The sequence below is a fragment of the Macrotis lagotis genome, chromosome 2, assembly GCF_037893015.1.
Source record: "Macrotis lagotis isolate mMagLag1 chromosome 2, bilby.v1.9.chrom.fasta, whole genome shotgun sequence".
Classification (NCBI taxonomy): Eukaryota; Metazoa; Chordata; class Mammalia; order Peramelemorphia; family Peramelidae; genus Macrotis; species Macrotis lagotis.
The window spans coordinates 236,810,697-236,838,102 of NC_133659.1; the positions used below are offsets into that span (position 1 = coordinate 236,810,697).

Here is a 27,406-nt window from a genome sequence, read left to right on the forward strand (position 1 = left end):
TTTTTCTCTCCCCTTTATCGCTCAAGTAAGTCTATATTTTTTGGGGGGAGGGGGTATTTTGTTTACTCTTAAACAAGAATATTTTATTAATGTTTAAAAAATTGTTTGTACAAAGTGAGAATAAATATTAAATTAAAAAAAGATTCAGAAATACTAACAGCTTTCCTATAATTCTGAATTCCTCTGCCTCTTGCCTCGCTCTCAGCTCTTGTTCCACTATAGGAAATAATAAATGGACTGGGTGAAGGCCACATGATGTAATGGTTAGAGCCCTAGAGTCAGGAGGACCTGAGTTCAAATATGACCTCAGACATTTGACACTGTGTGACTTTGAGCAAGCCACATTGCCTGACAGCTAGGGTCATTTCCAGTCATCCTGATTCATATTTGGCCACTGGACCCAGATGGCTCTGGAGGAGAAAGTGAGACTGGTGACTTTGCACAGCATACCCTCACTCAAATCCAATTCATATGCTTGTCATGGCAAAACAGCAATCTTTCCCAATGTGAATAATAAACAAACATTGTCAGAATTATTGTTCAGTGTTGTTATTTTTAATAGTAGGCAAATGGAGGAAGCCATTAATAAAGAAAGCTCAAACATGTTTATTTCTACTGGTAATAAGAAAGAGAATTAAGTGGCTTTATGGCTTTTCTCTAAGAGATAGATGGGTTAACCAGCACCCAGGAGGATAGTTTCTAGGGAGAGGAGAATGACTAGTTTTCATTAACCTAGAAACATTTCCTACTATCACAGGAGGTGCAGGTCACTACCCACTCCTCTTACCAGTGCTCAATCACATTTGGACCCCTTGTTCTTGTCACTGATCTGCTTCATTGAAGATTCACCCTACAGCTGTGTTTCAAGACTTGTCCCAGTGGTTGTCATTATTGGTTTATTCCCAGAAAATTAAAGGTGGAATTTGCTGGAACTTAGGGAGGAATACTGGACAATGTTGATCTAAATCTGCCAGCAGACTTTCTAAAACATTTTTTGGGTTACATTTTAAGTCTCAAACTAAAGTCTCAAAGGATATGATTATATACTTATATACTACCAATAGAGTGAGACTAGCGAGTTTCAACTTTGAAGTTCTAACCCATGATAGTTATAAAGGGCCTCCCTTTATAACAAATAGACACAAGGTATTATAATGTTGGACCAGAGAGAAATTAACTGGAATTGGGAATTCTGAATTCCATGCCTAGCTCTGTCTTTTAATGTACAGTATAAAATACCATACCAAAAGAAACCATTCTTCTCTGTCACAAGATTGGTGTAAAGCTGAACATCTTGACTACAGGTAGCAAGGAAGAGTCGACTAAGATTGTTAAGTCCTGTGTGACTCTTTGTGATCCCATTTGAGGTTTTTTTTGGCAAAGATACTGGAGTGGTTTGCCATTTCCTATTCCTGCTCATTTTACAGATGAATAAGCTGAAGCAAACAGGGTTTCTCAGGGTAACATAATTATTAAGTGTTTGAAGCCAGATTTGAACCCATCAATATGAATCTTTCTGATTCCAGAGTGTCCTGCCTGCTCACTGTGCTGACATCCTGCCCTGGAGTCAGAAGTACCTGAGTTCAAATTGGACCTCAGACACTTAATAATTACCTAGCTATGTGGCCTTGGGCAAGCCACTTAACTTCATTGCCTTGCAAAAAAAAAAAAACAAAACCTAAAGTGGAGAATGTGAAAAGAATATATAATTATAAATGTAAGACATTTCAAAGTAGTAGGTACTTATGGGGCCAAACTCTGGGCTAGGTGAAGTAATAAGATGCCAGTCACAATTAAATGTATTATTTGACATATCCATTATCCATTTGAAATACATAGCACCAGAATTCAGAAAACAGTGTTCAATACAACACCCAACAGAGGCTACTAAAAATGTCTTATATCACAGGTCTATGTTTATTTTGCCTTTGTGTACAGTATATTACAAACACCAAAGTATACACAGGTTGAGGAGTCTATAGGACATTAATTACCTTCACTCCTCTGTAAGGATGATTCCATCTCATCAATAGCTTTACCTTAATTCATTAGGAAATAATCAGAAAATTGGTTAAAAGCAGCAGCACTACCAAGAGTACAATATAAAATAAAGAACCACTAAATTCCATATGGAATTTGAATTCTAACCAAAAGAATACAGATAAAGTAGGGTGGAGTGTGGTAGCTCTATTTTTCATTTTCTCTTTTGTAACTAGAGTTCTGCTAATCAAACAGGAGCAAAGGAATATATAAAGACAGGATTAGCAATCAGTCATGTAATAAAGATCAATACATGTCCCTGAAGAGATTAAAATGGATAGGTTCTCAACCCATTGGATCACAATTTGCCTTTGCCTCAAGTACCTCTATGTGGAGTAAGAAATTGGGGTATGTGCTATTGTGGAAAAGTTTTATTCTAAGTCACTGACATTATTCATTAAAATTAGCTTCTTTGATTTCAGTTTAAAAACAATAGCATTATGAACAATGTGAAGATGTTGTCATTTGTTCTAGGCCTGCTGAGAAACCTGAACAGCCTGTTTGCTAGTCCTTTTCATATTGTTTTCAGGCTTTTGTTTGGTAGAAGGACCATGGGGAAATCATTCAAGCATGTGGACTTAAAAGATGATGAAATAGCATAGACTGATTTTGCTTTTCTTTTTCTTTGTATTCTCAGAGCTTAGCAAATGCCTGGCAAAAAGTAGGAACTTAATAAATGTTGTTGATTTGTTTATTGACTCTGGTTCCAGGTTCCAACACCTGCTGGGAAAGAATTATACTTAAATTCACTTAGCTCTCCACAGTTATCCCTTACATTTTATTACTTGAGAGAGTTGCTTTCAGAGAAAAAACGAGACAAAACAAAAATTATGCATACAACAAGTCCAAAATATATAATTTATCACAATATATATTTATCATCCATCATAAGAGGAAACACAGGTGCATAAAACATACAGTAATCTAACATCTAATCATACAAGGTTGTAGTTACACTGAGGAGATATAGTCATCATAAATATGAAGTTCTTTTGTCAATCTCCAAAGACTGTTCAGGAAAATTTGCATTTACTTATAGATTTGTTTTGTTTTCTTCAGAGAATTTGCTGGATCCAGTGAAAAATTGTTTTGAACTGTGTCTTTTCAGACTACTTTCCTGCAATTAACTTCTTACCATTTATTCTTTCCCCTCTCTCCCAATTCCTGTTTATTTAGGAAGAGAAAGGTCACAACCTTTGCAATGCACTTGCAGTGGATGAGAAAAAGACTATGCTACACAAATGATTTATGGAGAATAAGTACATAAATTAATTTCCCTTGCATGAAAGTGACAAAAAACCTTTTGATTTGGATGCTGTCGAGAGCAATGTTGAAGGAAAGTAAATATGGAACTAAAAAGGTAGGTATGAAAAGGAATCAGAAATATTGGATTTTTGAGATTTGTGTGATTCCATCATTTAAAAGATAACAAAAATGGAGGTGAAAATGATTTCTTCATGGTCACACAGGTAGTTAGGGTAACCAGAATCAGAACCAAGGTTTTTTTTGCTCTCAGACCAATGTTCTCTTCCATTTTCAACAACTGCTTCCTAGAATTACAGGTTCTGATAGATATTTCTTTGGGGGGGGGGGGCTTATAGAACATTTTATTTCAAACATAAAATTGAAAAAAAATTTCTAAGCAGAAAATGTTAGTTATTTTTATAGATCCAATTTTGATGATAAAGTTTTGTCCAAGTACTTTGGTGAAGTAGGTCTCTTCTAAAAGAGAGTCAACATCTGCCTTAAGTCTCTATGTAGTCTTTAATTTTACCTCCACTGTTTTCTACTGAAATCCTGAGGACATTTGCTTAGTGTCTCAAGGATTATAGTGAAATCAAGTAAATTATAGGATTATTGTTTACATTTCTCATCTCTTTCACAATTAGTCAAACTCAACGTTGATTCTGCCAGCTGGTTTGGTGAATTATTCATTGGCATTATGCCTTTAACCTCCTCCAGGGTACCATAAAAGGACTATGTTCTACAACGGTGGTTATGAAGAAGTGATAGAGAGGGCCCCTAACCCCTTGGACTGTCTCCCAGCCTAGGTGGCTTTGGTTTCTTCTCCATGGTTCTCATGTTCCTGCTCTGTCACTTATGCTCGGCTCCTAGGATGCAGGAGCCTGAACATCCCCAAACTTCAGAAGTCTATTTATGACAATTTCTGCTCTTCAAATTTTTTTTTTCCATGGGTTCTTGGCTCAGCTACCCCTCTTTCTTTTCTGTCTGATCAACGATGCCTTCTACCAAAGCCATACCTCATTCCTTTTTCATACATATATAAAATGACTTAGAAGACCCACACTGCTCCAGCCTCTACACCTTGAGCCCCTAGCCTCTATTCTCATCTCCACAGGCCCTCATGGTGGGTCCCCTGGCCCTTGATTTATCAGAGAGGCTTTGGGTCTCTGTATTCATGCCTGCTCCCTCTCCTGCCTCCCTTCCCCAATCACAGAATAATTCCTGGCCATGAAACAGTCCATTTAAATGCCTGTTTGGATCTGAAAATCGATTCCATTTGATAGTAAACCATCCCTTTTATACCTGGCATTGCACCAGACCACTCCTCTTTGGGTTCCTGGATACATTTTGTAGGTGAATTACATGAAGTTTTTTCCAATTATTTATCTTTAACATATTATAAACTTCAAGTTAAAAAATGATTTTTTTTTAAATTTTGGTTTTGGCTAGGGTGCACCATTCACTGCCCTTATATCTTGGACAAAGAAAATTTTTTAAATTCTGAGAAATCATTTTTCCTTGACCAGAGATACTGCTCAAATACAAATAATGAGAACAGCACCAAGCTAACTGAGTCAGAAAATAGAAGACCTAAGAGGGTTTTCAGGGGGGGAAAAAGTACTTGGAATTCAAAGGGGAAAAAAATCCAGCTTCTTCATAATTAAAGTCCAAAGAAAGTACTCCTGATTGCATAGAATATTTCCAGTGTCATTTATATATGTCCTATTTATTAAGTCTTTTTAACCAACTCTGCTGTCACCACTTGATATCCATGTTGTCTGTGGGGGGCTCAGCAGCACTGTAAGTGGTATGCAGAGCTTCCAGGACCTTTGGGGAGTCTGTACCATCTAGCCATTCTTGGTATAGTCTCTGCACATGTGCATTTGTCTCTGGAAGCTGTACAGGGATCTCAGCATACACCTCTTCCATTCGTCTCAGCAGTGTCTTGTCTGGTTTCCCATCTTCAGTTTGAGTTTGACCTTTGCCATTTAAGCATCCTTTAGAATACAAACCCACACACACACACACACAGACAAAGTCAGATATTATTAAAAAAAAATAAACAGTTTTAGTCAACAAAGTACTATTTGTCAAGGCTAAGCAAAAGAGGTGATGCAGATATTCAGTTTCATAGAATCCCATTTTCTTATGGGTAAGAAGGGGGTCTCGGGGCTATTTAACTCTTTTCTGAAGCAGGAATCCATTCTATAACATTTTTAGCAAATAATTTCCTCCTTGTATTTGCTCTATCATGCTAAATGCTGAGGATATGTATATAAGCAAATAAGATATGGAATTTGCTACTTCCTGAGACAGCCCTTTTCACTTTGAGGCAATTACTGTTAGGAAGATCATCCTAATTAGCAGGAATCTACCTCCTAACTTCCTAGCTCTATTCTTGGAATTTAAGTAAGATAAATTTGATCCATTTTCCACATAACTTCACAGTTAATTGTTAAGACTCAAAAGTAATTTTTGTAAATAAAGGTTGTAAAAGATAATGGAAAGGCTTAAAAAAAAGGGAAAAGATAATGGAATGGTGATTGTAAGCTGGCTTATAATGTACTGACAACTGTGATTTTTCAAGTCAAAGTGACTGTTCATAAAATAAAAGCAAGGAATAACCATCAGTCTGAATATTAAAGTGATATCTATACAATTGAAAGAAACATAAGCCCTCCAGAATGTTGAATAAATCTTCTTTAAAGAATTTATAGAGGGGTGGCTAGGTGGCACAGTGGATAGAGCACCGGCCTGGGATCAAATCCGACCTCAGACACTTAATAATTACCTAGCCATGTGGCCTTGGGCAAGACACTTAACCCCATTGCCTTGAAAAATCTAAAAATAATAATAATAATTTATAGAAAGACAGATAAGAATTATACAGAATAAAAATGTTTAGAGGGAATATTTGCAATCTTTAAGGGTGGAGGAAATATTCATACCACAGTGAGGTGACAGCTCCATCTCAGTCAGTCAGGGGCCATCAGACTGAATGTAAAACTGTTCTCTATTGGGACACCAATATGTAGAAGGCCAATCCTTCTTTTCCTTTCTATCAGGGTCAATAACTGACTGAGCTGTCAAGCTGTGGCAACCAGGCCAGGCATCTATTTAATTAGTTGTCTAACTATACTACACTGATCTGATGCTAAGTGACAATTAAGTCAGCAAGAACAGTAACTAATTCAACACATCAAAGATTACCTGGGATCACAAAATATGCCCTGGGGCTCTGGGAATGACAGACTATTGCTGTTTAAGTTTCTTTCTGGTCACCTTAAAAATTAAGCGGATGCTGGAAGTGCCTCTTTCAATTTGGAAATAGGCAAATCACAAAGTCCACTCATAGCTCTGGGTTCAACAGTTCTGGTGACTATTTCCTGAACCAGATGGTTTGACAGAGGATATTCTTACAAAATCTCAACTAAAGTTTACTGTCTTATGAGAAGCATTATATGAAGCTGATGCTACATAAAGTAGAACCAAAATAATAAGTATAAAAAGAAAAACAATGTAAATGAGTTAGTACTGAAAGGCAACAAAATTCTGGTAAAATACAAAAGTTGATAGTTAAAGAACATAACCTTACCTTCAATTAACACCTGATAAATGGATCTGGAGGGGAAGAATGCTGTTTGTTAGAGTTTGTGGGGAATATCAATTTTCTTTTTCTTTTTTTTAGGTTTTTTGCAAGGCAAATGGGGTTAAGTGGCTTGGCCAAGGCCACACAGCCAGGCACTTATCAAATGTCTGAGTCTGGATTTGAACTCAGGTCCTCCTGACTCGAGGGCAGGTGCTCTATCCACTGCACAACCTAGCCACCCCTGGGAATATCAATTTTCAATTAAAATAAATTATATTTTATTTTTCTTGGCATTTTGACTTTTCAAAAAATTGGGGAAATTCAGTCCCTTTGGCTGTAGTTTTACTTGTCTTTTTATTCAAATGAAGACATAAAGGGCTAAGCGCCACATAGTAGCAGGAAAAGTTATGGTGAGGTCACTGTTCATTCTTTGGTGACTTTATTAGATAGACAGAGATGGATAGATGGAGCATTTATTGTTTATTCTTTCCTAAGTATCATACTAAATGCTGAGGATTCATGTACAAGTATAAACAAGACAGTCCCTTCTTTTAAGGAGCTTAAACTCTAATTGGGGCCGGGGGTGGGGAGAGAGAAATTATCTGGGGAATAGTTGATGACCAAACAAGAGACAGACAGATTAAGAGGTGGTAAAATGAATAATTTAGATTACAAAAAATTAAAAAAAGTTTTTATACAAACTAAATCAATGCTGTGAAAATTAGAAGAAAAGCAAGAAACTGGGTTGGAGTGAATTTTCTTAGGAATTTTCTCTAATCAAAGTTTTGCTTTTTGTTTTTTAAATTTATTTAAAGCAGTAAGATTAAAAGTGACTTGTCCAAGGTCACACAGCTAGGCAATTAGTTAAGTGTCTAAGGTCACATTTGAACTCAAGTCCTCCTGACTACAGGGCTGGTGCTCCATCCACTGCACCACCTAGCTGCCCCAAAGTTTAATTTCTAAAAGAACTGAGTCAAATTTGCAAGAACAAGAACCATTTTTCAATTGATAAATGTTCAAATGTTAAGAACAGGCAGTCTTCAGAAGAAGAAATCCAAGCTATCAGTAGTCACATTAAAAAAGCTTTAAATCATTAATAATCAGAGAAATGCAAATGAAAATAATTCTGAGGTAACAGCTAATATTCATCAGATTATCTAAGATAATAAATGCTGGAAGGGATGTGAGGGGATATGGGAAAATAGTAAAACTAAGGTACTGCTGGTGGAGTTGTGAAGTAGTTCAACCATTCTGGAAGGCAACTTGAACATACAACTAAAAAGTTTATATCCTTTTATACTCAGCAATACTTCTACTAGGTTTTACACCCCAAAGAGATCAAAAGAAAGAGAAAACTGTCTTATGGGTGCAAAAATATTTATAGTAGTTCCTTTGTGGTAGTGGAAAGTGAAGGGGAACCATCAATTGGATATACTACAAATACTCAATTAATATAGAAAGTTATAGAGTAAGGGGCAGCTAGGTGGTGCAGTGGATAGAGCACAGACACTGGAGTCAGGAGGACCTGAGTTCAAATCCATCCTCAGGCACTTAATAATTGCCTATCTGTGTGACTGTGGGGGCAAGTCACTTAACCCCATTGTCTTGCAAAAACAAAAACAAAAAAGTTATAGAATACTATTGTATTCATAAAGAATCCATCAAAAATAAATGATGGCAAGACTTTTAAGAACTGATGATACTAAGTGAAGTGATTTCTCAGGATTGAAAGCCCCTGCTATAGAAAAAATATTCCTATATATTAGTTTTGTCAAGCTAAAGGAGTTGTTTTATCAGAAGACTAACTTTCAAGGGACTTTCATACTATAAAATATTTATAGTAGCACTTTTTGTGCTAGCAAGGAACCAAAGATAGAGACATTCATCAACTGGCCAAACAAATTATTATACGTACAAGTAATATAAAGCTGTAAAAAATGATGAATGTGAATACAGAGAGATATGTAAAGGTTTGTATGAATTGATATAAAGTGACACAAATCATGAAAACAATGTACAGCAACTACCCAAATGTAAATGATAAAAAAGAAATTGATAATGTCCAAGCCTGATCCCAAAAAGTAGAACATGAGAAGACATCTGCCACCAGAAGTGGCAAACTGTGAGGTGGGATGGCAGCAGCTATTCCATATTTGAGGATGGGTTGGTTAATTTTGTGGAACTTAATTTTTCTGTCTCTTTCTAAATTCTTGTTATACATTGTGGCTCTCTGGGGAAGGTGGGGGGAGGGATGTAGTGGATCATAAGTAAAAAAAAATTATTTTTAAAAATGTCAGGGTTCCTTTGAAACTGAAGCTATTCCTTATTTCATTAGTTACACTTTCATAGGCTGAACCTTTAGCATGAAAGTGTCCTGGGCAACTAACCTAGTCACACTGTAGAAGTAAATAGAGCTTATCCTATTTTATTTCATTCTTACCTCCAGGGCAGGCCAAGACCTCTACAAAATGATATGGGAACTTGCCCTTTTTGAATTTTAGGACCATGTTCTGAATATTTCGAAAACCATAAGCAGCAGCAAACCGTAGTACTACTTCCCCATTTTTTTCCAGAGTGATTTCCTGGAAGTCTTTGTTTCTATAAATAGAATAGATTTGGAAACATTAGGTTATCCATTTTTCCCCCCATTAGAGGGTCACATAGTAAGAAATCTACATGGCATGAGACACATTTGCACAATTACAACTAGTCACTGATCTGAGCCTGCTAGCATGCAACACATATTTATCAAATATATAGAGTGTACAACCCCACACTCTGCAGCAGGCTAAAACTAAGATTTGCTTCTATGTTGAGGAAAGAACAGTGTCAACCCTCAAGGACTTAAAACTGAGTTCTTTACTAGAGTTTTTGGAGGAAAATGGCTTCTTGTATAGCTGGCAGAAGAGAAGGAAGTGTAACAGTAGTTCTACCATTTCATTTTATGATTTTTTTTCCAAATAAAAACCTGAAATGATTATTTTGAGGCAAATTATTAGAAATACAAGAAATAGATCTTTCTTTTCACTGTAACTTCATATAAAAATAATCTATTTTTAGGGTGACTCAGGGCTTCACATTTTAGTATCAGTCTTTTCAAAAAGATCAGTTTTTATTTTCCTAATCAGTTAGTTACTACCACAAGTTCTTTGGAAATGCTACTTTAGGGAATTCCTTATCTACCCAAACTGCACTTACTTCAATGTTCTGTAAGTTATTTCTTTGACGTCCATGTCAAACAGTTCCTTGGCTGCATATTTAAAGATGTGCTCCAGGTAACCATCTGATCTAGTTGTACCATCACTCCCTGTGTCTCCTTCTTTTATCTCACCAAACCTTGAAAAATACATAAAAAAAAAAGAGTTCTAAAATGAACAATCCTCTTATAACTCATCCAAAAAAGGGTGAATGATGGCAGAAAAAATTCAATAATGTTCAGATGGCATGCTATCTTTTACTTCTGAAGGATATCAGAGTTATAGTCCAAATCTTACTATCCTTATTTTGGGGAAGACTCTCACTTTATTAGTTTTTATTAGTCAAAGTAGGTATCGTGATAGTCTATTCTGAACCTCTTCTTATTTATAAGAATAATATTCATGGTTCCCCACCAGAAATAATTATGAGATCTTAAAAAATACAGACTTTAGAGGTAGAAGATTTCAGAATTCGATATTTTCCTTATACAGATAGGAGTCAGAAAAACAAATAGACCTAGGTTGTATAAACAGTTATGACAAGGCCAAAACTAGAAACCTGTGCCCTTTCCATTATGTACAAGTCCCATACCATATCATTTACAAAAGCATAGCAGTAGAGCATATCAAATTCTTTGAAAACACTAGTTTTCCCAACATTAAGTATTCATGATTGCTAAACTCAAAGTAAGTGAGCACATGGTTGTAGCTTGCTTTTTTTTCTTATTTTATTTGTTCTCAATATAGGAATATAGACCTTCCAGACAAATAAAGAAGAAAAGTCTCATGATTCAATTCTGACCTTACACTATACGAAGGCAAACTATTTTTGTAAAAGGGGAAATCACATAGCAAAATATCATCTATGAAAGAACACTGTCAGTTTTCATGCATTTCATGGAAGTGAAACTTGCCAAATTATGACCATCTGCATACTGTTAAGAAGAGTCAGAAAAAATAATGCCATTAATATATAAGGCAAACTAATGCAATTACTGCCTATCATTGTTGGACCATAGACTGTTAGAACTTGAACACCCTAGCATAGTCTTACATTTCAACATTTCATCCTTTATCGACATGGCAGAAAAGAATTAGTCTTTCTTTGGATGAAGGAATCTGTGTTTAGGGATGAGGAGTACTCGGGAGAAAAGAAGTTCCAGAAATGAAATGGAACATTCTTCCCTACAATTTCTGAAAACAGTCTATATTTTTGTTTTTCTTCCTTCCCTAGAAGCTGGGTAGGAAATAACAATGTCTAAAATCCTTATTAACTAGAAATGTGGTCCAAAGTAAATAACAATACTATGCCTAATACTATGAGAATAGCCTGGTTTGAATTACCTTTAAGTTTCAAAGGTTATGAAAGTGAGACTTCCTATTATATTTCTAATGTTTCTAGTATGATCTTCTACTGCTTGGTGGAGGGGAGGTTCATCAGACCTACATTTGGCTGGACTAATAGCTATACGATGTCAGCTATCATTATCCTTCAGTTAACCTCATAAAAATTTCATCTTGGTGTTCCAACCTAGTTGCATTCAGATCCAGTTTATGATTTTCCACTCTAGGAAACTGCCGAGTATCATGCTACAATAACTAGGGATATCCTAGGAAATAAACATTCCCCAAATATGGGGAGAGAGTCACAGCAAGACAATTCTCTTTCCCTGACCTTGTGTTAAGTGTTTAATTCCAGGTCTCAAGTTAATTTAAGCTGTCTGTAGTTAATTTCCAATATTATCTCATGATTTCTTAAATAAGGTTCATTAATTATGTTCAAATAATGAGGATGAGGATGATGTTTATATTGATAATAGCTAACATAGTCCTTATTATGACATTCCAGGCACTATGTTAAGTATTTTATAATTATCTCATTTGATTCTCACAATAATTCTAGAAAGTAGACTTTATTATTTTCCTCATTTTACAAATGAGGAAACTGACAAAATAGAGGTTAAGTGACTTGCCCAGGATCACATAGCCAGTGTCTAAAGCTACATTTGAACTCAATTCTTCCTGTCTGTAGGCCCAGCATTCTATTCACTACATCATCTGCACTTCAAAATGAAAGTTACTCACAGAGTGTCTACTGCAGCTTCTTTGATAAATTCTTTTTTTTGTTCCATAATCTGGATAATTTCACCTGTAGACAAAATGGAGACAAAGACTTAAAAACAATAATAATTACAGATTATCTTCTCCTAAAAAAGCAGGTTCCTGGCATCTTCCATGTAGATGCCTCCATCTTAAGTGATCTGGTCATAGATCAAAGTGCCATTTACTTGAGTTTTAAGAGGTCCAAGAGGATGCACTGGTATCACTGGGTTCCAAAGGCAGCAAGGAAGTACCATCTGTATCTAGGCTAGCAGAAGCTGGGTCAAGGATTCATTCAGTAGTTATGCTTCATCTAGAGGTGACCTTGATGGGACTAATAGAACATAGGAATAAGTTAAATGGAACCTAATTCTGCTACTCTCTCAAACTCCTCTCCCAAGACCAAGACAGTATAGGAGAGAGCACGTCCCCAAGTATTGGGGAAAATGTTCTTGCTGCATCTTTGAATTGATCATCTCTTTGTAAAAGACAAACCCTGCAGGGTAAACTTGTCTCTTTGTAAAAGACAAACCCTGCAGGGTAAACTTGTCTCTGGGAGAGTAAAGTCAAGAGTAAAGCTACCATACTGTATAAATGTTCTTTTTCTATTCTGGGAAATTATGTTAAAAAAAATCTTTAATTCCCTCTTTCTCTTTTTTAACTCTAACTCTCTCTACCTTCTTCATAGCCACTGCTCTTATAAAACATTTCTTTTAGACTTATCTTTCCCTCTTCTCTGAAGATGTTTCTCTAAAATTTCCTTCTCATTTTCAATATGTACACTCATATCAGCAAAGGCTTATGGCTATCATGATTTGAAAGATAAATTATTTAAAAACAAAGAAAGGTAATAACCAGAAGTAAGATTTTAGGCTTCCTTTAGCCACTCCTCCCAAGAAGGAAAAGGACATATAAGATTATTGCCTTCAGGGATCTATAGCCTAGAGTTATTTCAGCAATCTTTTGTATCAGGGACTTCAGAGGTAATATTAGGTCAAGAAAAATAGCTCCTGTTCTGACATTTCTTGTGCATCATCTGCCTAAAAATAATTATTCATAAAATCCTGGTCCCTCCTCTTGTGATAGCTCCCTCTGACCAAACTTGGGCTCTCCAAGCTCCAGGTGGCTTCTCAGAGCCTTCCTTGCCCCAAGCTACATGTGCTACCAGTAACTCGAGTTCCTTTTCAGGAGTCCCTTCTAGACCTCCTGAAATGAACTTGACAGATCAAAGATCCAAGATTCTGGGTCAAGAAATCACTATTTCAAAAAAATTTCTGGGAAAATTGGAACACAACATGGCAAAAAAATAGATATAGACCAACATCTTATTCTATATACAAAGACAAGGTCAAAATGGTACATGATTAAGACAAAAAGAGGGTAACAAAGCAAATTAGGGAAAACATGAAATAGTTTACCTGTCAGATCTGTGGATATGGGAAAATTTTAGAATGGAATAAGATACAGAGAAGATGGTAGGATGCAAAAAAAGATAATTCTGATTATATCAGATTAAAACTTTTTACACAAACAAAACAATGCATTCATAATTAGAGGGGAAAAATTATAGGAAGTTTCTCTGATAAAAGCCCCATTTCTTGAGACAAAACTCTCACTCTTTGCAGATGACAAGATGGTATCCTAGAGAATCCCAAGAAATAATCCAAAAAACTATTGGAAACAATTAGCAATTTTAGCAAAGTTGCAGGTTATAAAATAAACCCTCATAAATCCTCAACTTTTCTATATATAAGTAGCAAGATACAGCAGGAAGAGCTAGAAAGAGAAATCCTATTCAAAGTAACCTCAGACAATATAGCTGGGAGTCTATTTGCCAAGGCAGACTCAGTAACTTTTTAAAAACAATTATAAAACACTTCTCATGCAAATTAAACTGGGCAAACATCAATTGCTCATGGATAGGTAGAGCTAATATAATAAAAATGACAATTCTACCAAAACTAAACTACCTGTTTAGTGCCTTACCAATCAAAATTCCAAAAAAATTACTTTAATGAGTTAGAAAACGTTGTAAGTAAATTCATATGTAGAAATAAAAAGTCAAGAATTTCCAGGGATTTAATGAAAAAAAAGTGCAAAAGAAGGTGGCTTAGCTCTACCTGATCTAAAATTATATTATAAAGCATCAGTCATTAAAACTGTCTGGTATTGGCTAAGAAATAGAGTGGTGGACCAGTGGAATAGACTAGGTGCAATAGCAGGAAACAGTTACAGTAATCTGCTGTTTGATAAATCCAAAGAGTCCAGCTACTGGGATAAAAATTCTCTCTCTTTGATAAAAACTGCTGGGAAAATTGGAAGTTAGTATGGAAGAAACTTAGATTAGACCAAAACGGATATAGGATTTAGACATAAAAAAAATACTATAAGCAAATTCAAAGATCAAGGAATAGTTTACCTGCCAGATCTATGGAAAGGGAAGCAGTTTATGACTAAGGAAGAGATGGAGAATATCACTAAAAACAAACTAGATGATTTATATTACATTAAATTAAAATGCTTTTGCACAGACAAAACCACTGTAGTCAAGATCAGAAGAAAAAGTAATAAATTGAGAAACAATCTTTACAACTACTGTTTCTGACAAAAGGACTCATTTCTAAAATATGCAGAGAACTGAGTCAAATTTAAAATAAAAGTCATTCCCCAGTTGACAAATGGTCAAAGGATATGCAAAGGCAATTTACAGATGAGATCAAAGCAATCCATAGTCATATGAAAAATTGCTCTAAATCATTACTTATTAGAGAAATGCAAATTAAAGCTTCTCTGAGTTACCACCTCACACCTCTCAGACTGGCCAATATGACCAGAAAGGATAATGATCATTGTTGGAAGGGTTGTGGGAAATCTGGGACACTATTACATTGTTGGTGGAGCTGTAAATTCATCCAACCTGCCTGGAGAGAAATTTGGAAATCATCCCAAAGGCAACAAAAATGTGCATACCCTTTGATCCAGCAGGGTCTATACCCTGAAGAGATGATGAAATAAAAACATCACTTGTACAAAAATATTCATAACAGTCCTGTTTGTGGTGGCAAAGAATTGGAAATCAAGTAAATGTCCTTCAATTAGGTAATGGTTTAGCAAACTATGGTATATGTATGTCATGGAACACTATTGTTCTATTAGAAACCAGGAGGGATGGGAATTCAGGGAAGCCTGGAGGGATTCGAATGAACTGATGTTGAGTGAGATGAGTAGAACCAGAAAAACACTATGTACCCTAACAGCAACATGGAGGCAATGATCAACCTTGATGGACTTGCTCATTCCATCAGTGCAACAATCAAGGACAATTTGGGGCTCTCTGCAATAGAGAATACCATCTGCATTCAGAGAAAGAACTGTGGAGTTTGAACAAAGACCAAGGACTATTACCTTAAATTTAGGGGAAAAAAAACAGATATCTTATTGTCTGATCTTGCTATCTCTTATACTTTATGTTTCTTCCTTAAGGATGATTTCTCTCTCATCACATTCAATTTGGATCAATGTATACCATGGAAACAATGTAAAAACTGACAAATTGCTTCTGTGGGGGGTGGGGGTGGGGGAGGGAACTAAGATTAGGGGAAAAATTGTAAAACTGAAAATAAATAAAAATCTTTATAAAAGTCTCATTTCTCAAATTTATAGAGAGGTGACTCAAATTAATAAGAATATAAGCCATTCTTCAAGTGATTAAATGGCCAAAGTATATATGAACAGGTAGAAATCAAAACTAATATGAAAAAATGTTCTAAAGCATTACTGATTAGAGAACAATTCTGAGTACCACCCAAATCTATGAGATTGGCTAATGAGTATACACACACACACACACACACACACACACACACACACACAAATATTTAAAAGTAGCTCTCTTTGAGGTGGCAAATAATTGGAAATTGAGGGCATTGTCCATAATTTGGGGAATGACTAAACAAGTTATTTATGTTTGTGATGGAATACTATTGTACAAGAAATGCTCTCAGACTTATATGAACTGATGACAAGGTAAAATGAGCAGAAACAGGAGAACACTGTATACAGTAATAGCAACATTGAGTACAATGATCAATTGTGAATGACTTATCTATTCTCAGCAATACAAAGATCCAAGATAATCTGAAAGGACTCATGATGAAAAATGCTATCTACCTCCGGAGAAAGAACTGATGGAATCAGAGTGCAGATCGAAGCACACTTTTATAAAACTTCATTATTCTTGGTTTATTTTTAGTCTGTTTTCTTTTGCAACATAGTTAATAATTCACTCAAGGGACTTGTTTCTACTTCAAAAAGGAATCATTTGCTGTGACTTCTTTTTTTTAGGTTTTTGCAAGGCAAAGGGGGTTAAGTGGCTTGCCCAAGGCCACACAGCTAGGTAATTATTAAGTGTCTGAGACCAGATTTGAACCTAGGTACTCTTGACTCCAGGGCCGGTGCTTTATCCACTGTACCACCTAGCTACCCCGACCTCATTTTTTTTTAAGTTAATTTAACTTTTTGTTGAATTTTTCATTTCTGTGTAAAATACCAATGCCTAATTTCTCTATTTTCACAAACACACACTCCCTCTTCCAATAGAATTTAACTTATGAAACATATATTTACTCTTTTAGAACTATTAAGAATTACAGCTGTGACAGAACAAAGGCAAGGGGCCCAAGACTGATCCCCTTGATTGAATTAGGGTAATGATCAGACTAAGAAAACAAAATCCTTGGCTTAACCATCTCCTAACCATTCTCCTAGGTATCTCCTGAGACCCCCTCTGATCAACTAGAAAGGCCAGTCCTTAAAGGGGAAGGATCAAAGAAAGACTGAATGATTTTAGGAAAATGACTCAAAAAGTAACTGGACTTTGCTGTGAGTGCTATAACTTAAATTTTATTTCAATGAGGAATTTTGTCTGTTTTCCAAGAATGCCATAATTATAATTCAGAAACTGCATGTGGCCAGGGAGAATATTAAGACATCGGTCCCTTTTCTTTAAGTAGAAATGCTTAATTAATCAAAATTTACCAAAATTGTTTCTGGTTGGTTTAGGCCTAAAATATAAAGTTCAGAATTCTCCTCCCCCTCCCCCCAAGTTTCTTGAGTTGAAATGGTTTCACTTTTGTCTTTGGATCCGTAGTACTTAATACATAGCAGTACTTGATAAGTGAGGAATAAAGCATACATTTTTAGACACGATTAATGTGTTTATTTAATTTGCTTGACTACACTTGGGTATTATGAAGGAAGGTTCCATTTCTTAAGCCTGGGGAGTAAGGGTCATCACTAAGAAGTGAAAATCATGGCCTTCTTTTTGTCTCGCATCTTTGCTAGTGGCGCCAAAGGTCACCAGCAGCTCTACTGGAGCACCCCTCGTAAATTTGGCCAGGGGTCTTGGTCGTGCTGTGTCTGTTCGAACCACCATGGCCTGATCCGCAAATATAGCCTGAACATGTGCCGCCAGTGCTTCTGGCAGTATGCGAAAGACATTGGCTTCATCAAGTTGGACTAAATCGTATTTACGGACCTCTGCTTCATTAATTACTCTATCAGTGGCCACCGTTGTATTTCAGTCTGTACAACTATTTGATCTATCCACCTGAAGATCGATTCTGTTGTGCCTGCTATGCTAATTTGCATATATATAATTTTAAAAAGTCATCTCAGTTATGACTAAAATTTAGTGTGAATTTATTGACCCTTCAACGAATTATGTGAAAATAAAAAATAAGATATTAATTATAAAAAAAGTGAAAATCATATAAAAAAGAAGAGGGAATCAAAACATTTTTGTAAGGAAAAGAAGGAAACATTTTCCTCAAATTGCACACATATGAGCATGCAAACGAGATATTTCCACATACAATTCTGGTTTACAAACTCTGATACACTTTACCACTGAGCAAGGTCAGTGATCAGAAAGGAAGAAAGCAAAGTGAAATCATAGGAAGATGTGTGAGGTAGGAAGTTATAAAAGAGGCTTGCTCTCTATTCCATGAGGTGAACTACCATTCTTATGCTTGAAATCCATTCCTCTGCATGTGAGAAAATTTATGTCCCAGGATTAGAGAAGCTCATTCCATCACTAAACTTTCTTGTCCCTTTTAGGCACTCTCCAGATCAAGAAGCCCTTTAATAGAATCAAATTTCTTTTTATTACTCCTGAGTAAAAGCATTATGTTGGAAACTGTACTCCACCTATTAACGGATTATTATGCCAAAGCATGCAAATGAGGGGAATTTCTATCTTCAAGAGATTATTTCTTCCACCTCCATTTCTTCTAAATGGATGAAAAGATCAGTCCCACCACTGGTAGTAACTCCCACATTTAAAAGGTGAAACCAAGTCCAGAATAAGGATAGATACATATTGGCAGGAAGGGAGCTGCTGCTCTTAAGAACTTGAAAATTTCCCATGCTGGATCCTCACCCAGGGGATGATAAGGCTGCTGCTGCTCCAGGGTGGAAAGCAGTGGGTGCAACTCCAACACTGTGTGGTGAGGTGGAGAGGAGCTGAAAGGATCTCACAGCTCAACATGATGGGCTTCGGAGCGAAGCAGCTCACTGGGTTTGATAAAGATGCCTTCCACGGCTCTCCAATAGTTGTTTTGGCTCTGCTGGGCCATGCCACGCACCTCTATTTGGCCACTGATGTGTCGGCCATACTGCTCTCCCGTGACAGAGAGCAGCACGTCAGTAGAAGCGTGTTTGAACTCACCCAGTGTGGGCCACTGTGGAGGACTGTCCAGTCATCCAGATCGTCCCCTTCACCCTCTTCCCCAAATGCACTCACTTCCTGGTTGCCAGAGAGGGGTGAAGAGAAGTGGTGGCCGTGAAGGTTGCGCCCAGTATTGACCTGAGTCAGCCGCATGGCCTGGCCACACTTCACAAGGGTTCCTCTCTCACAGACTGTCGAGGTTTGTCCTCGGATCCTCCAGTAACCGTTGCTGTCATCCACATCTAATATCCCTGTAACTGACTGCTGCCCACTGCCGGACCCGCCTGCTGCCCACTGCCGGACCCGTAGTGCCCGTCCTGCGAGTGCAGCCGGACGTCGTGTCGCGTGTTGAGGAGCTTCACGACGGAGCCGCAGGTGACCAGGGGCGGGTCGGAGGCCCCCCCGAGCCGCGGCCCCGGCCCGGCCCCACCGCCCCATCGTCCTAGAAGCCCATTAATAGGATGAAATGATACAAGGGTACCCCCTCAAGTCTCCTGATGTTATCAACAGTCACAGAGGCAGTTAAATATGAAAGAGGTTCTGGGAATGATTTTCTTATGTTTTAATGATCGTTTAAAAAAAAAAGAATAAAGATGAACAAAGGTAGAAGAAATTATTTCAACATAATGAGGGCATACAAGTAAGGAAGTGATATCCTTTGAATCATTCAAAGGAGGGCAGAAAATACACACACACACACACACACACACACACACACACACACACACGCACAACACAAACAATTTGGTATGAATAAATATCCAACTCCATATGGAAACAGAAAGGGTGGTAGGGAGGAATAAAAGGGGGGATTTCTGAAAAGGAGAACAAGACCACAGCTCAGCAAGCAGATCATAAAAGAAGGGTTTAAAAGGAAAGAACAAGAAAAGAATAAGCAGTTGTGATTGAGTTTTAGGCAAAGGAAAGTAAAGGTGAGCAGGGGAACAAAAACAGATTTCATCAACCAGAAAGCACTCATCCTAAGCATTCTCCTCTCATCATCTTTTTATAAGGGAGGGAATAAGCAATAAGATGGACAAGAATACAATTTAAGGAATTAAGGAAAATAACTTATGGATATGAACAAACGAAATGAACAAGAACAGGAGAATACATTAGAAAACAAAATTCAAAATGAAGAAAAAAACTTTAAATGTAATGAATCATCCTGTCAAAATAAAGAACTGGAAAAAATTCTATTATGCTTTAGATGAATTTAGAAAAGCAAGAATAGCAATCATAATCTCAAGGAAGGCAAAAGCAAAAATAGACTTCATTGAAAGAGATAACCAAGGAAACTACATTATGTTGAAAGGTACCATAGACAAAGAACTAATTCAGCACTTCACATTTATGTACCGAATGGCATAATATCTAAATACTTAAAAACAAAAGCTAAATAAAATACAGGCAAAAATAGAAAGTATAATTACAATAGTTGGGAATTTTAATTTCCTTTCAGATCATGTCAAATCTAACAAAAAACACTAAAAATTTAGGACGTAAATATACAAATTAAATATTTTTCAGGACATAGCAATCTAATAACTAAATGTAGAAAAGGAGAAATAAAATAATAAACATATTCTTTACTGACCAAAATGCAGCAAAATTATGTTCAATAAAATCCATTAAAGAAAAGATTAGAGATTAAAAACTAACTGGAGATTAAATTGCTTTACAGTCATAACAATGATTAGTGGAAAGTTTATATCTCAATATTTTCATTAACAAAAGAGAAATAATAGATCAATGATAGGCTTTGTAACTAAAATAAATTTGAAAAACCAAAAAATTAGGCTGAACCAATAAGTATATTACTTAAATCAATTTGTTGTCATAACAATCAAAGTAAAATAGTATTATTTTATAGATCTAGGAAAAATAATAAAGAAATTCATCCAGAAGAACAAAAAAATAAGCATCTAAAGGGAAATAATGAAAGACAAGAAGAAAGGGAACTTTAGAAATACAGATTTCAAACTATCTTAGTTACCCTCCTTCCTTTCCCTCCTAGTTCTTTCCTTCTGAGATTATCTCCCAATTACCCTGTATATATCTTGAAAATTGTGGTTTGCAGTTATATTAACTTTAAAGTTAACTTAAAAGTATGAGTTTTGAGGGCTCAAACCATGCTTTTGCCTTTTTTTTTTGTATCCCAGTGTGTAACTTAATGTGTCCCACATAACAAAACACTTAATAAAAGCTAACTGACTAATTACAAAGCAGTAATTATAATTTTAAAAATGATATTGGCTAAAAAATAATGTTTAAAAAATAGAGCAGTTATTCAGTGAGAAAGATTAATTATGTAACATAAAAAAATGAACCTGGTAACCTGGTATTCAATAAACCCATAGACCCCATTTACTGGAATAAGGCCATACTATTTGATTAAAATAGTTGCAAAACCAGAGCAGTCTGGAACAAAGTGATTTAGATGAAATCCTCATATCAATATACAAGATAAGCTCCAAATCGATATAGGACTTAAGATTTAGAAGGCTACATCATAAACAAATTACAGGGGACAGCTAGGTGGCACAGTGGATAGAGCACTGGCCCTGGAAGTCAGGAGTACCTGAGTTAAAATCTGGCCTCAGACACTTAATAATTACCTAGCTGTGTGGCCTTGGGCAAGCCACTTTAACCCCATTTGCCTTGCAAAAAACCAAAAAAACAAAAAAACAAAAAAAAAATTACAGAAGCAAGGAAGAAATTTCCTTATGGATTTATAGATGTGGGGAAAAGTTTATGACCAAACAAGGAACAGAGATAAAATACAAATATTTGATTTCTAAAATAAAGTTTTGCACAAAAACAATGTAGCCAAAATTATGAAAGAAATAGTGTTAACTACAGGGGAAAAAAAATCTTTGCTCTATACAGTTGTATTTTCAAAGGTTTCTTCTACATCTATGGAGATAATCAAGTGATTATGGGTTGGTTTTTATTACTGATTATTAAGCAGATTGTTTTCCTAAGATTGAACCAGCCCAGAATCTCACCTTGTCGTAAGTGTATGATTCCTTGTGACATATTGCTGTAAACTCCTTGCTAGTATTTTACTGAAAAATTTTGCAGCAATATTCATTAGGGAGATTGATTTGGTTTTCTTTCTCTGTTTTTCATTTTGCCAGGATTAGGTTTCAGTCCTATATTTGTGTCAAAAAAGGAACAAATTTTTTTTTCTTATTCACTGTCCATCTTCTCAAATAGTTAATATTGCTATTTACATGGTTGGAAGGATTAGTTTGTGAATACAACTGGACCTGGGAATTTTTTCCTTAGAAAAGTTCACTGATGTTAGTGTTTTGTCCAATTTCTTTTCCTAAAATAGGATTATTTATTTTATTTTCTTATGTTAATCTGGCAATTTATATTTTTGCATAAATTGTATAAATATCCATCAATTTTGTTTAGATTACCAGATTTATTGGCATATAATTGGGCAAAATAGCTCCTAATAATTGCTTTAATTTCCTCTTCACTGGTGGAGAATTCAATCCATTCATCTTTGATACAGTCAATTTGATTTTACAGAAAGCTTTTCTAACAAAGTTCTTATTTCCAAGTTACATAAGAAATTGGTTTATATTTATAAAAAGATAAGAGCCATTCCCCAAGGAAAAGCTATTCAAACAATATAAATATGCAGTTTTTTCAAAGGAAAAATTTGGGTATTAATATTCATACAAAAATGCTTCTTATCACTAAGAATTATAGAAATGTAAATTAAAACAATTCTGAAGTTCCACCACTCACTCATAAGACTGACAAAGTTGCAAAAAAAAAAAAGGAAAATGACAAAATGTCGGAGAGGCTGTGAGATAATGAGTTCTTTGATACACTTCTGGCAGAATTGTGAAGGGGTCCAGAAATTTTGAAAATCTGTTTGGAACTATGACCCAAAAATCAATAAGTTGTGTAAACTGTTTGATCCAGATATAGTATTATTAGGCATACATTTCAAAGAGATCAAAAAAAGAGGAAAAGGACTCATCTGTACAAAAGTTATTGCAATTCTTTTTGTAGTATCAAAGAACTAGGAACTAAGGAGTGTCCATCTTTTTAGGAAAGTTTGGACATATTATTTTCTATGGATCTTACTTGCTGCAAGAAATCATGAAAGGGCTGGTTTCAGAAAAATCTAGCAAGAATTATATGAACTGATGTAAAAGTGAGAAGCAGGAAAATAATGTACATAGTAATGGCAATATTTTAAAGATAATCAACTTTAAAAGACTTAGTAATTATGAGCAAAACAATGATTTAACTCCAAAGGACCCATGCTCTTACTTCCATATAGAAAATTGATGGAAATTCAGATTGAAGCACATTCCCCCCCCCCCCCACTAAAACAAGGCTAAAGTAGAAATATGTTTTGCATAACTTCATATGTATAATGGGTATCATTTCGTTCCATTTAAGTGGAGGAGAGAGGAGTTGAATAGAGGAAAAGAACTTGAAACCGAAAATAAAATTCAAATTTAAAAAAAGAATTTAAAGAGAATTCTGATCAATGCCAACTATAAAACATGCTATCTACCTCTTGATAGAGGAGTGATACAAGATGCAACACAAGATAAATATTTTTGGACATAGCCAATGAAATAATCTATTTTGATTGATTATGAATTTTTGTTAGAACTCGAGGATTCCTTTCCCTCCCCCCACCCCACCCCGGCCCCAGCTGAGTGATAGGAAATAAATGCTTGCCAAGCAAAAAATAAATAAATAATAAATCAACAGTCCAACTAAACAACAGTCTCCAAAATATTCTCGGGATAATTCTTCACATCTGGTATCTGGTATCAAGAGAATTCTGCACTATTTTTACTTAACTTTTCCTTTGTTACAAGGTGAGGCATGTCTGAAAGGCATTGATATAAAAACAAAACCCTCCACAACAAATACAAAAAGAATAAAAAAGAAGCCTTTTCAGGGATACTTTCTAAAGTTTTTTCTCCTTTCTATCAGCCTAACTCATCTATTTTATTGCTATTGTATCAGTCTTCATTTTCCATTTCTTTTAGTGCAGTGAGGCAGTAAATCTCCGGAGTGGGAACCCTAGCTCCCTGGGGGGATGCTGGGTCACATCCTATCTTCTGTGATTGCTGGTCTTTGGGCTTTCTTTCCAATGCAACTACTTTTACTCTTATCTTTCAATAGTCCTCTTACTTTGCCACCCCTCACTGTATTGTGTAAACTCTCAACCTCTCCTCTGATTGTAATATTGACCTCCCAAGGCAGTCATATCCTGTGACCTGTGAGACTGGGAAAATCCATGCCCCCTCTAGGTCCTAATCCCAAGATCACCTCATGGTTACAAGTATTCTTGGAGGGAATGTTCTTTTCTCTAGGCACTGACTGATAAAAACTTTCCCTTTCCACTTTTCATTAAATTTTTTTAATTAATGTTTTCTGCTTCTTTTTTTAGTTTTTTTTTGCAAGGCAATGGGGTTAAGTGGCTTGCCCAAGGCCAAACAACTAGGTAATTGTTAAGTATCTGAGGCCAGATTTGAACGCAGGTACTCCTGACTCCAAGGCCGGTGCTTTATCCACTATGCCACCTAGAGGCTCCAATGTTTTCTGTTTCTTACTATGTATGGTATGCTATGTATCCCTCACCCTTCCTGAGAGCTATCTCATAATACAAATAATGTGTGTTTTTGTGTGTTTGTGTGTGTGTGTGTGTGTGTGTGTGTGTGTGTGTTGGCGAAGAGGGAAAAAAAGTCAATTGACTGATACATTGACAAAGTCTACAAACATGCAATGTGTAGTAGCTGTGTACCTCCTACCTCCACAAAGGGCAAAGTTGGAGGTGTTTTTTCATATCCATTTGAATCTAACTTGATCTTTTATAATTTTGTTACATTTACTTTTAATCTTTTGGTGTGTCATTCTTCTATTTAAATTGTAGTTACTGTGCATATTGCTTTCCTGGCTCTGCTTATTTTTCTTTGCATCAATTTATATAGACATTTTCATGCTTCCCTATATTCATCACTCATACAATTTCTTACATCACAATTATTGTCCATATATATTTGTAAGTGTATGTATATATAAATGTATGCATATATAAAATGTATATGTGTATATATATAAATGTATGAGGATACATTAATGTTAATGTGTGTGTATGTGTGTGTTTTCAAGGAAGACAAGAACCTTTGCTGTGAGGATTCCTGAGCTTTTTCAGGGCTACTTTCTGAAACCTTTGATGCGCACACCTGAGCCACTTAACTCTTAACCTGTGACTCCAAGAAGCTGTAGCAGGCAGTGGTCACAACTTGTTTCGGCAGATGGGCTAAACCCGGTTGAGGGTAACCAAGAGAGTTGGGTGAGGGATGTGGTGTTTACCCCAAGCATGTGAGATCTTCCACTGGTGGAATGGGTGGATGAGAACACTTTGTTCCGATAGCCATGAAGGCAGGGGAGGCAGGCACTGTGGTTAGACATTGAAGATGCCAAATTCATTCACTGCAACTAGAGCCATCAATAGTTGTTTTGACTCTGTCTTGCCACTGGACCATGATGACTTTGAAGAGAGGGTGACTTTGTGCAACTATGCCTCACTTAAATCCAATTTACACATGAATCAAAAGACATCACCCATACCACTTTATCATTCCTACCTCAAAGTCCTGTAGTGATAGGCAAATGAAGAAGCAGCAAGTGAAGATACATTGGGAGCTGTAGTCACAATCCTGCATATAGGTGGCCCAGGTGAAAGGGTTGTCTCCTCACTGGAAGGATCAATGGAATTCAGCAGCCCCCCCTCTTAAGGATCACACTATTCATCTCTTGGTATAAGGAAGGGGCTAGAAAAGGTGCCCTAAAAATTATGTGCTTACCCAATCCTGACCTGATTACCAAGGTAGGCAGGGAATCTAGCCTTATTTGAAACACAAAGAAATATACAGAAACTTTTTCAAAGATTCCACTCACCATCAGTGCATGGAATGTACACTCATAGACATAAGATACAATAGACTCAAAAGATAGAAATCTCTTATTGCAAGAGAACTCAGGAGGTATCATATCCAAATAGCAGCCCAGAGTGAAACAAGGCTGATAAATGAAGGCAAGAATAATGAAATTGGAGCTTGATATACATTTTTATGGAGCAGTCCCATTGAAGGGGAACACTGCAAAGCTGGGGCAGATTTTGTAATCAAAACTAACCTAGTCAACAAGCTTGTATGCCTACCAAAAGGACTGAACAAAAGGCTCATGGCAATGAGATTGCCACTTGCAGGAAAATACCATGCCACCATCATTAATTTCTATTCTCCTACCATGACAAATACTGATGAACTCTAAGAAAAATTTTATGAAGACCTGGAGACCATTATCATCAATGTACCAAAAGAAGACACTCTTATAATTCTTGGTGATTTTAATGCTAGAATAGTCTCAAACTACTAGACATGGCAGGGAGTCATTGGGAGGAATGGAATTGGAAATAACAACAATGGTCACTACTGATGACTTGTGAATCTCATGCACACAAACACTGTCTTCCATTTACCTAGTCACAATAAACTTCCTGGAGCACCCTAGTGGCAAACATTGGCATCTAATAGTCTCTGACTGTAAAGAGAAGAGACAGATAGGATGTGAGAATGACAAAAGTACTGTGTACTGGACTGATCACAGATTTATCATTTCCAAGCTAAATATTCACATTCAACTGAAGTGGCAGCCTCAAGGCAAAGTGACTATCAGGAGAATTAATGTCAAGAAATCAGAGTGCCTCTCCAAGCAGAAATAGTTTTGAAGGGAAAGTTGAGCCAACACATAGTTGACAAAAGAGTAGCCACACTTCCAGAGTAGCTTCCAGAGATTTGGTATACAGCATCTGTATCACTTGCTCATCTGGATCAGAACACTTGAAAACATCAAGACTGGTTTGATGAAAATGATGGGGAAATAATAAGTTGCTAAATGAAAAATGAGAACTCCACAGGGTTTACCAGCAGCATAGTTAAGGCAGCATTTAATTCTCTCAAAAGTAAAATACAAGCAAAGTTTAGAGGGATGCAGGACACTTGGCTCAGTAAGAAGTCAGAAGAAATTCAGTTTTATGAGAATTAAAGCAATCCAAAATACTTTTATGATGCACTAAAGGCCTTTTATGGCCAAAGACATTTGGTACATCTCAACTACCCAGTGTGGATGAGCCACAATGATTAGTGATGGGACAGGATCCTAGAGAAATGGGCTGAAGACTACTACAACGTTCTTAACAAACTGTCATTAATCTATGCAAAAGCCATTCATCATTTACCTAATGTTGAAGTCAATCCATCCCTAGCTGAAGTTACAACTGAAGATGAGATTCTAAATATGCCATTAGGCTCCTTTTGTATGGAAAAGTACCCAATGCTGATTCTATTCCAGCTAAGTTTTTTAAGGTGGGGGGTTTATTGCTCATTCAAAAGCTTATTGAAATTGTCCAGGTTATATGTTATAAAGAGGTTATCCCCCAGAAATTCAAGG

At 36.2% G+C, this 27,406-nt stretch overlaps 2 protein-coding genes and 1 pseudogene across 2 annotated transcripts in view; 1 reads left to right on the plus strand and 2 right to left on the minus strand.

Annotated features, from left to right (window-relative positions):
• Positions 1 to 1,802: 1,802 nt before the first annotated feature.
• NARF (nuclear prelamin A recognition factor) overlaps positions 1,803 to 27,406 on the minus strand; it is a 94,297-nt gene continuing 68,693 nt past the window's right edge. Inside the window, exons 10-13 of the mRNA XM_074225217.1 lie at positions 12,157 to 12,220; positions 10,073 to 10,210; positions 9,315 to 9,472; positions 1,803 to 5,282 (exon numbers count right to left, since the gene is read on the minus strand). Coding sequence (XP_074081318.1) covers positions 5,041 to 5,282; positions 9,315 to 9,472; positions 10,073 to 10,210; positions 12,157 to 12,220 — 602 coding nt within the window. The 3' untranslated portion in view covers positions 1,803 to 5,040. The remainder of the gene's footprint in view (positions 5,283 to 9,314; positions 9,473 to 10,072; positions 10,211 to 12,156; positions 12,221 to 27,406) is intronic.
• On the minus strand, positions 12,227 to 21,937 carry LOC141510877 (stromal cell-derived factor 2 pseudogene; annotated as a pseudogene).
• LOC141514414 (small ribosomal subunit protein uS14-like) lies at positions 17,483 to 17,692 on the plus strand. The gene has a single exon (XM_074225222.1). The coding sequence runs from the start codon at positions 17,483 to 17,485 to the stop codon at positions 17,690 to 17,692; it is 210 nt and encodes a 69-aa protein (XP_074081323.1).

What these genes read in the sequence shown, in the direction of transcription:
- LOC141514414 (XM_074225222.1), top strand. Translation starts at nt 17,483, where the DNA reads ATGGCCTTCTTTTTGTCTCGCATCTTTGCTAGTGGCGCCAAAGGTCAC.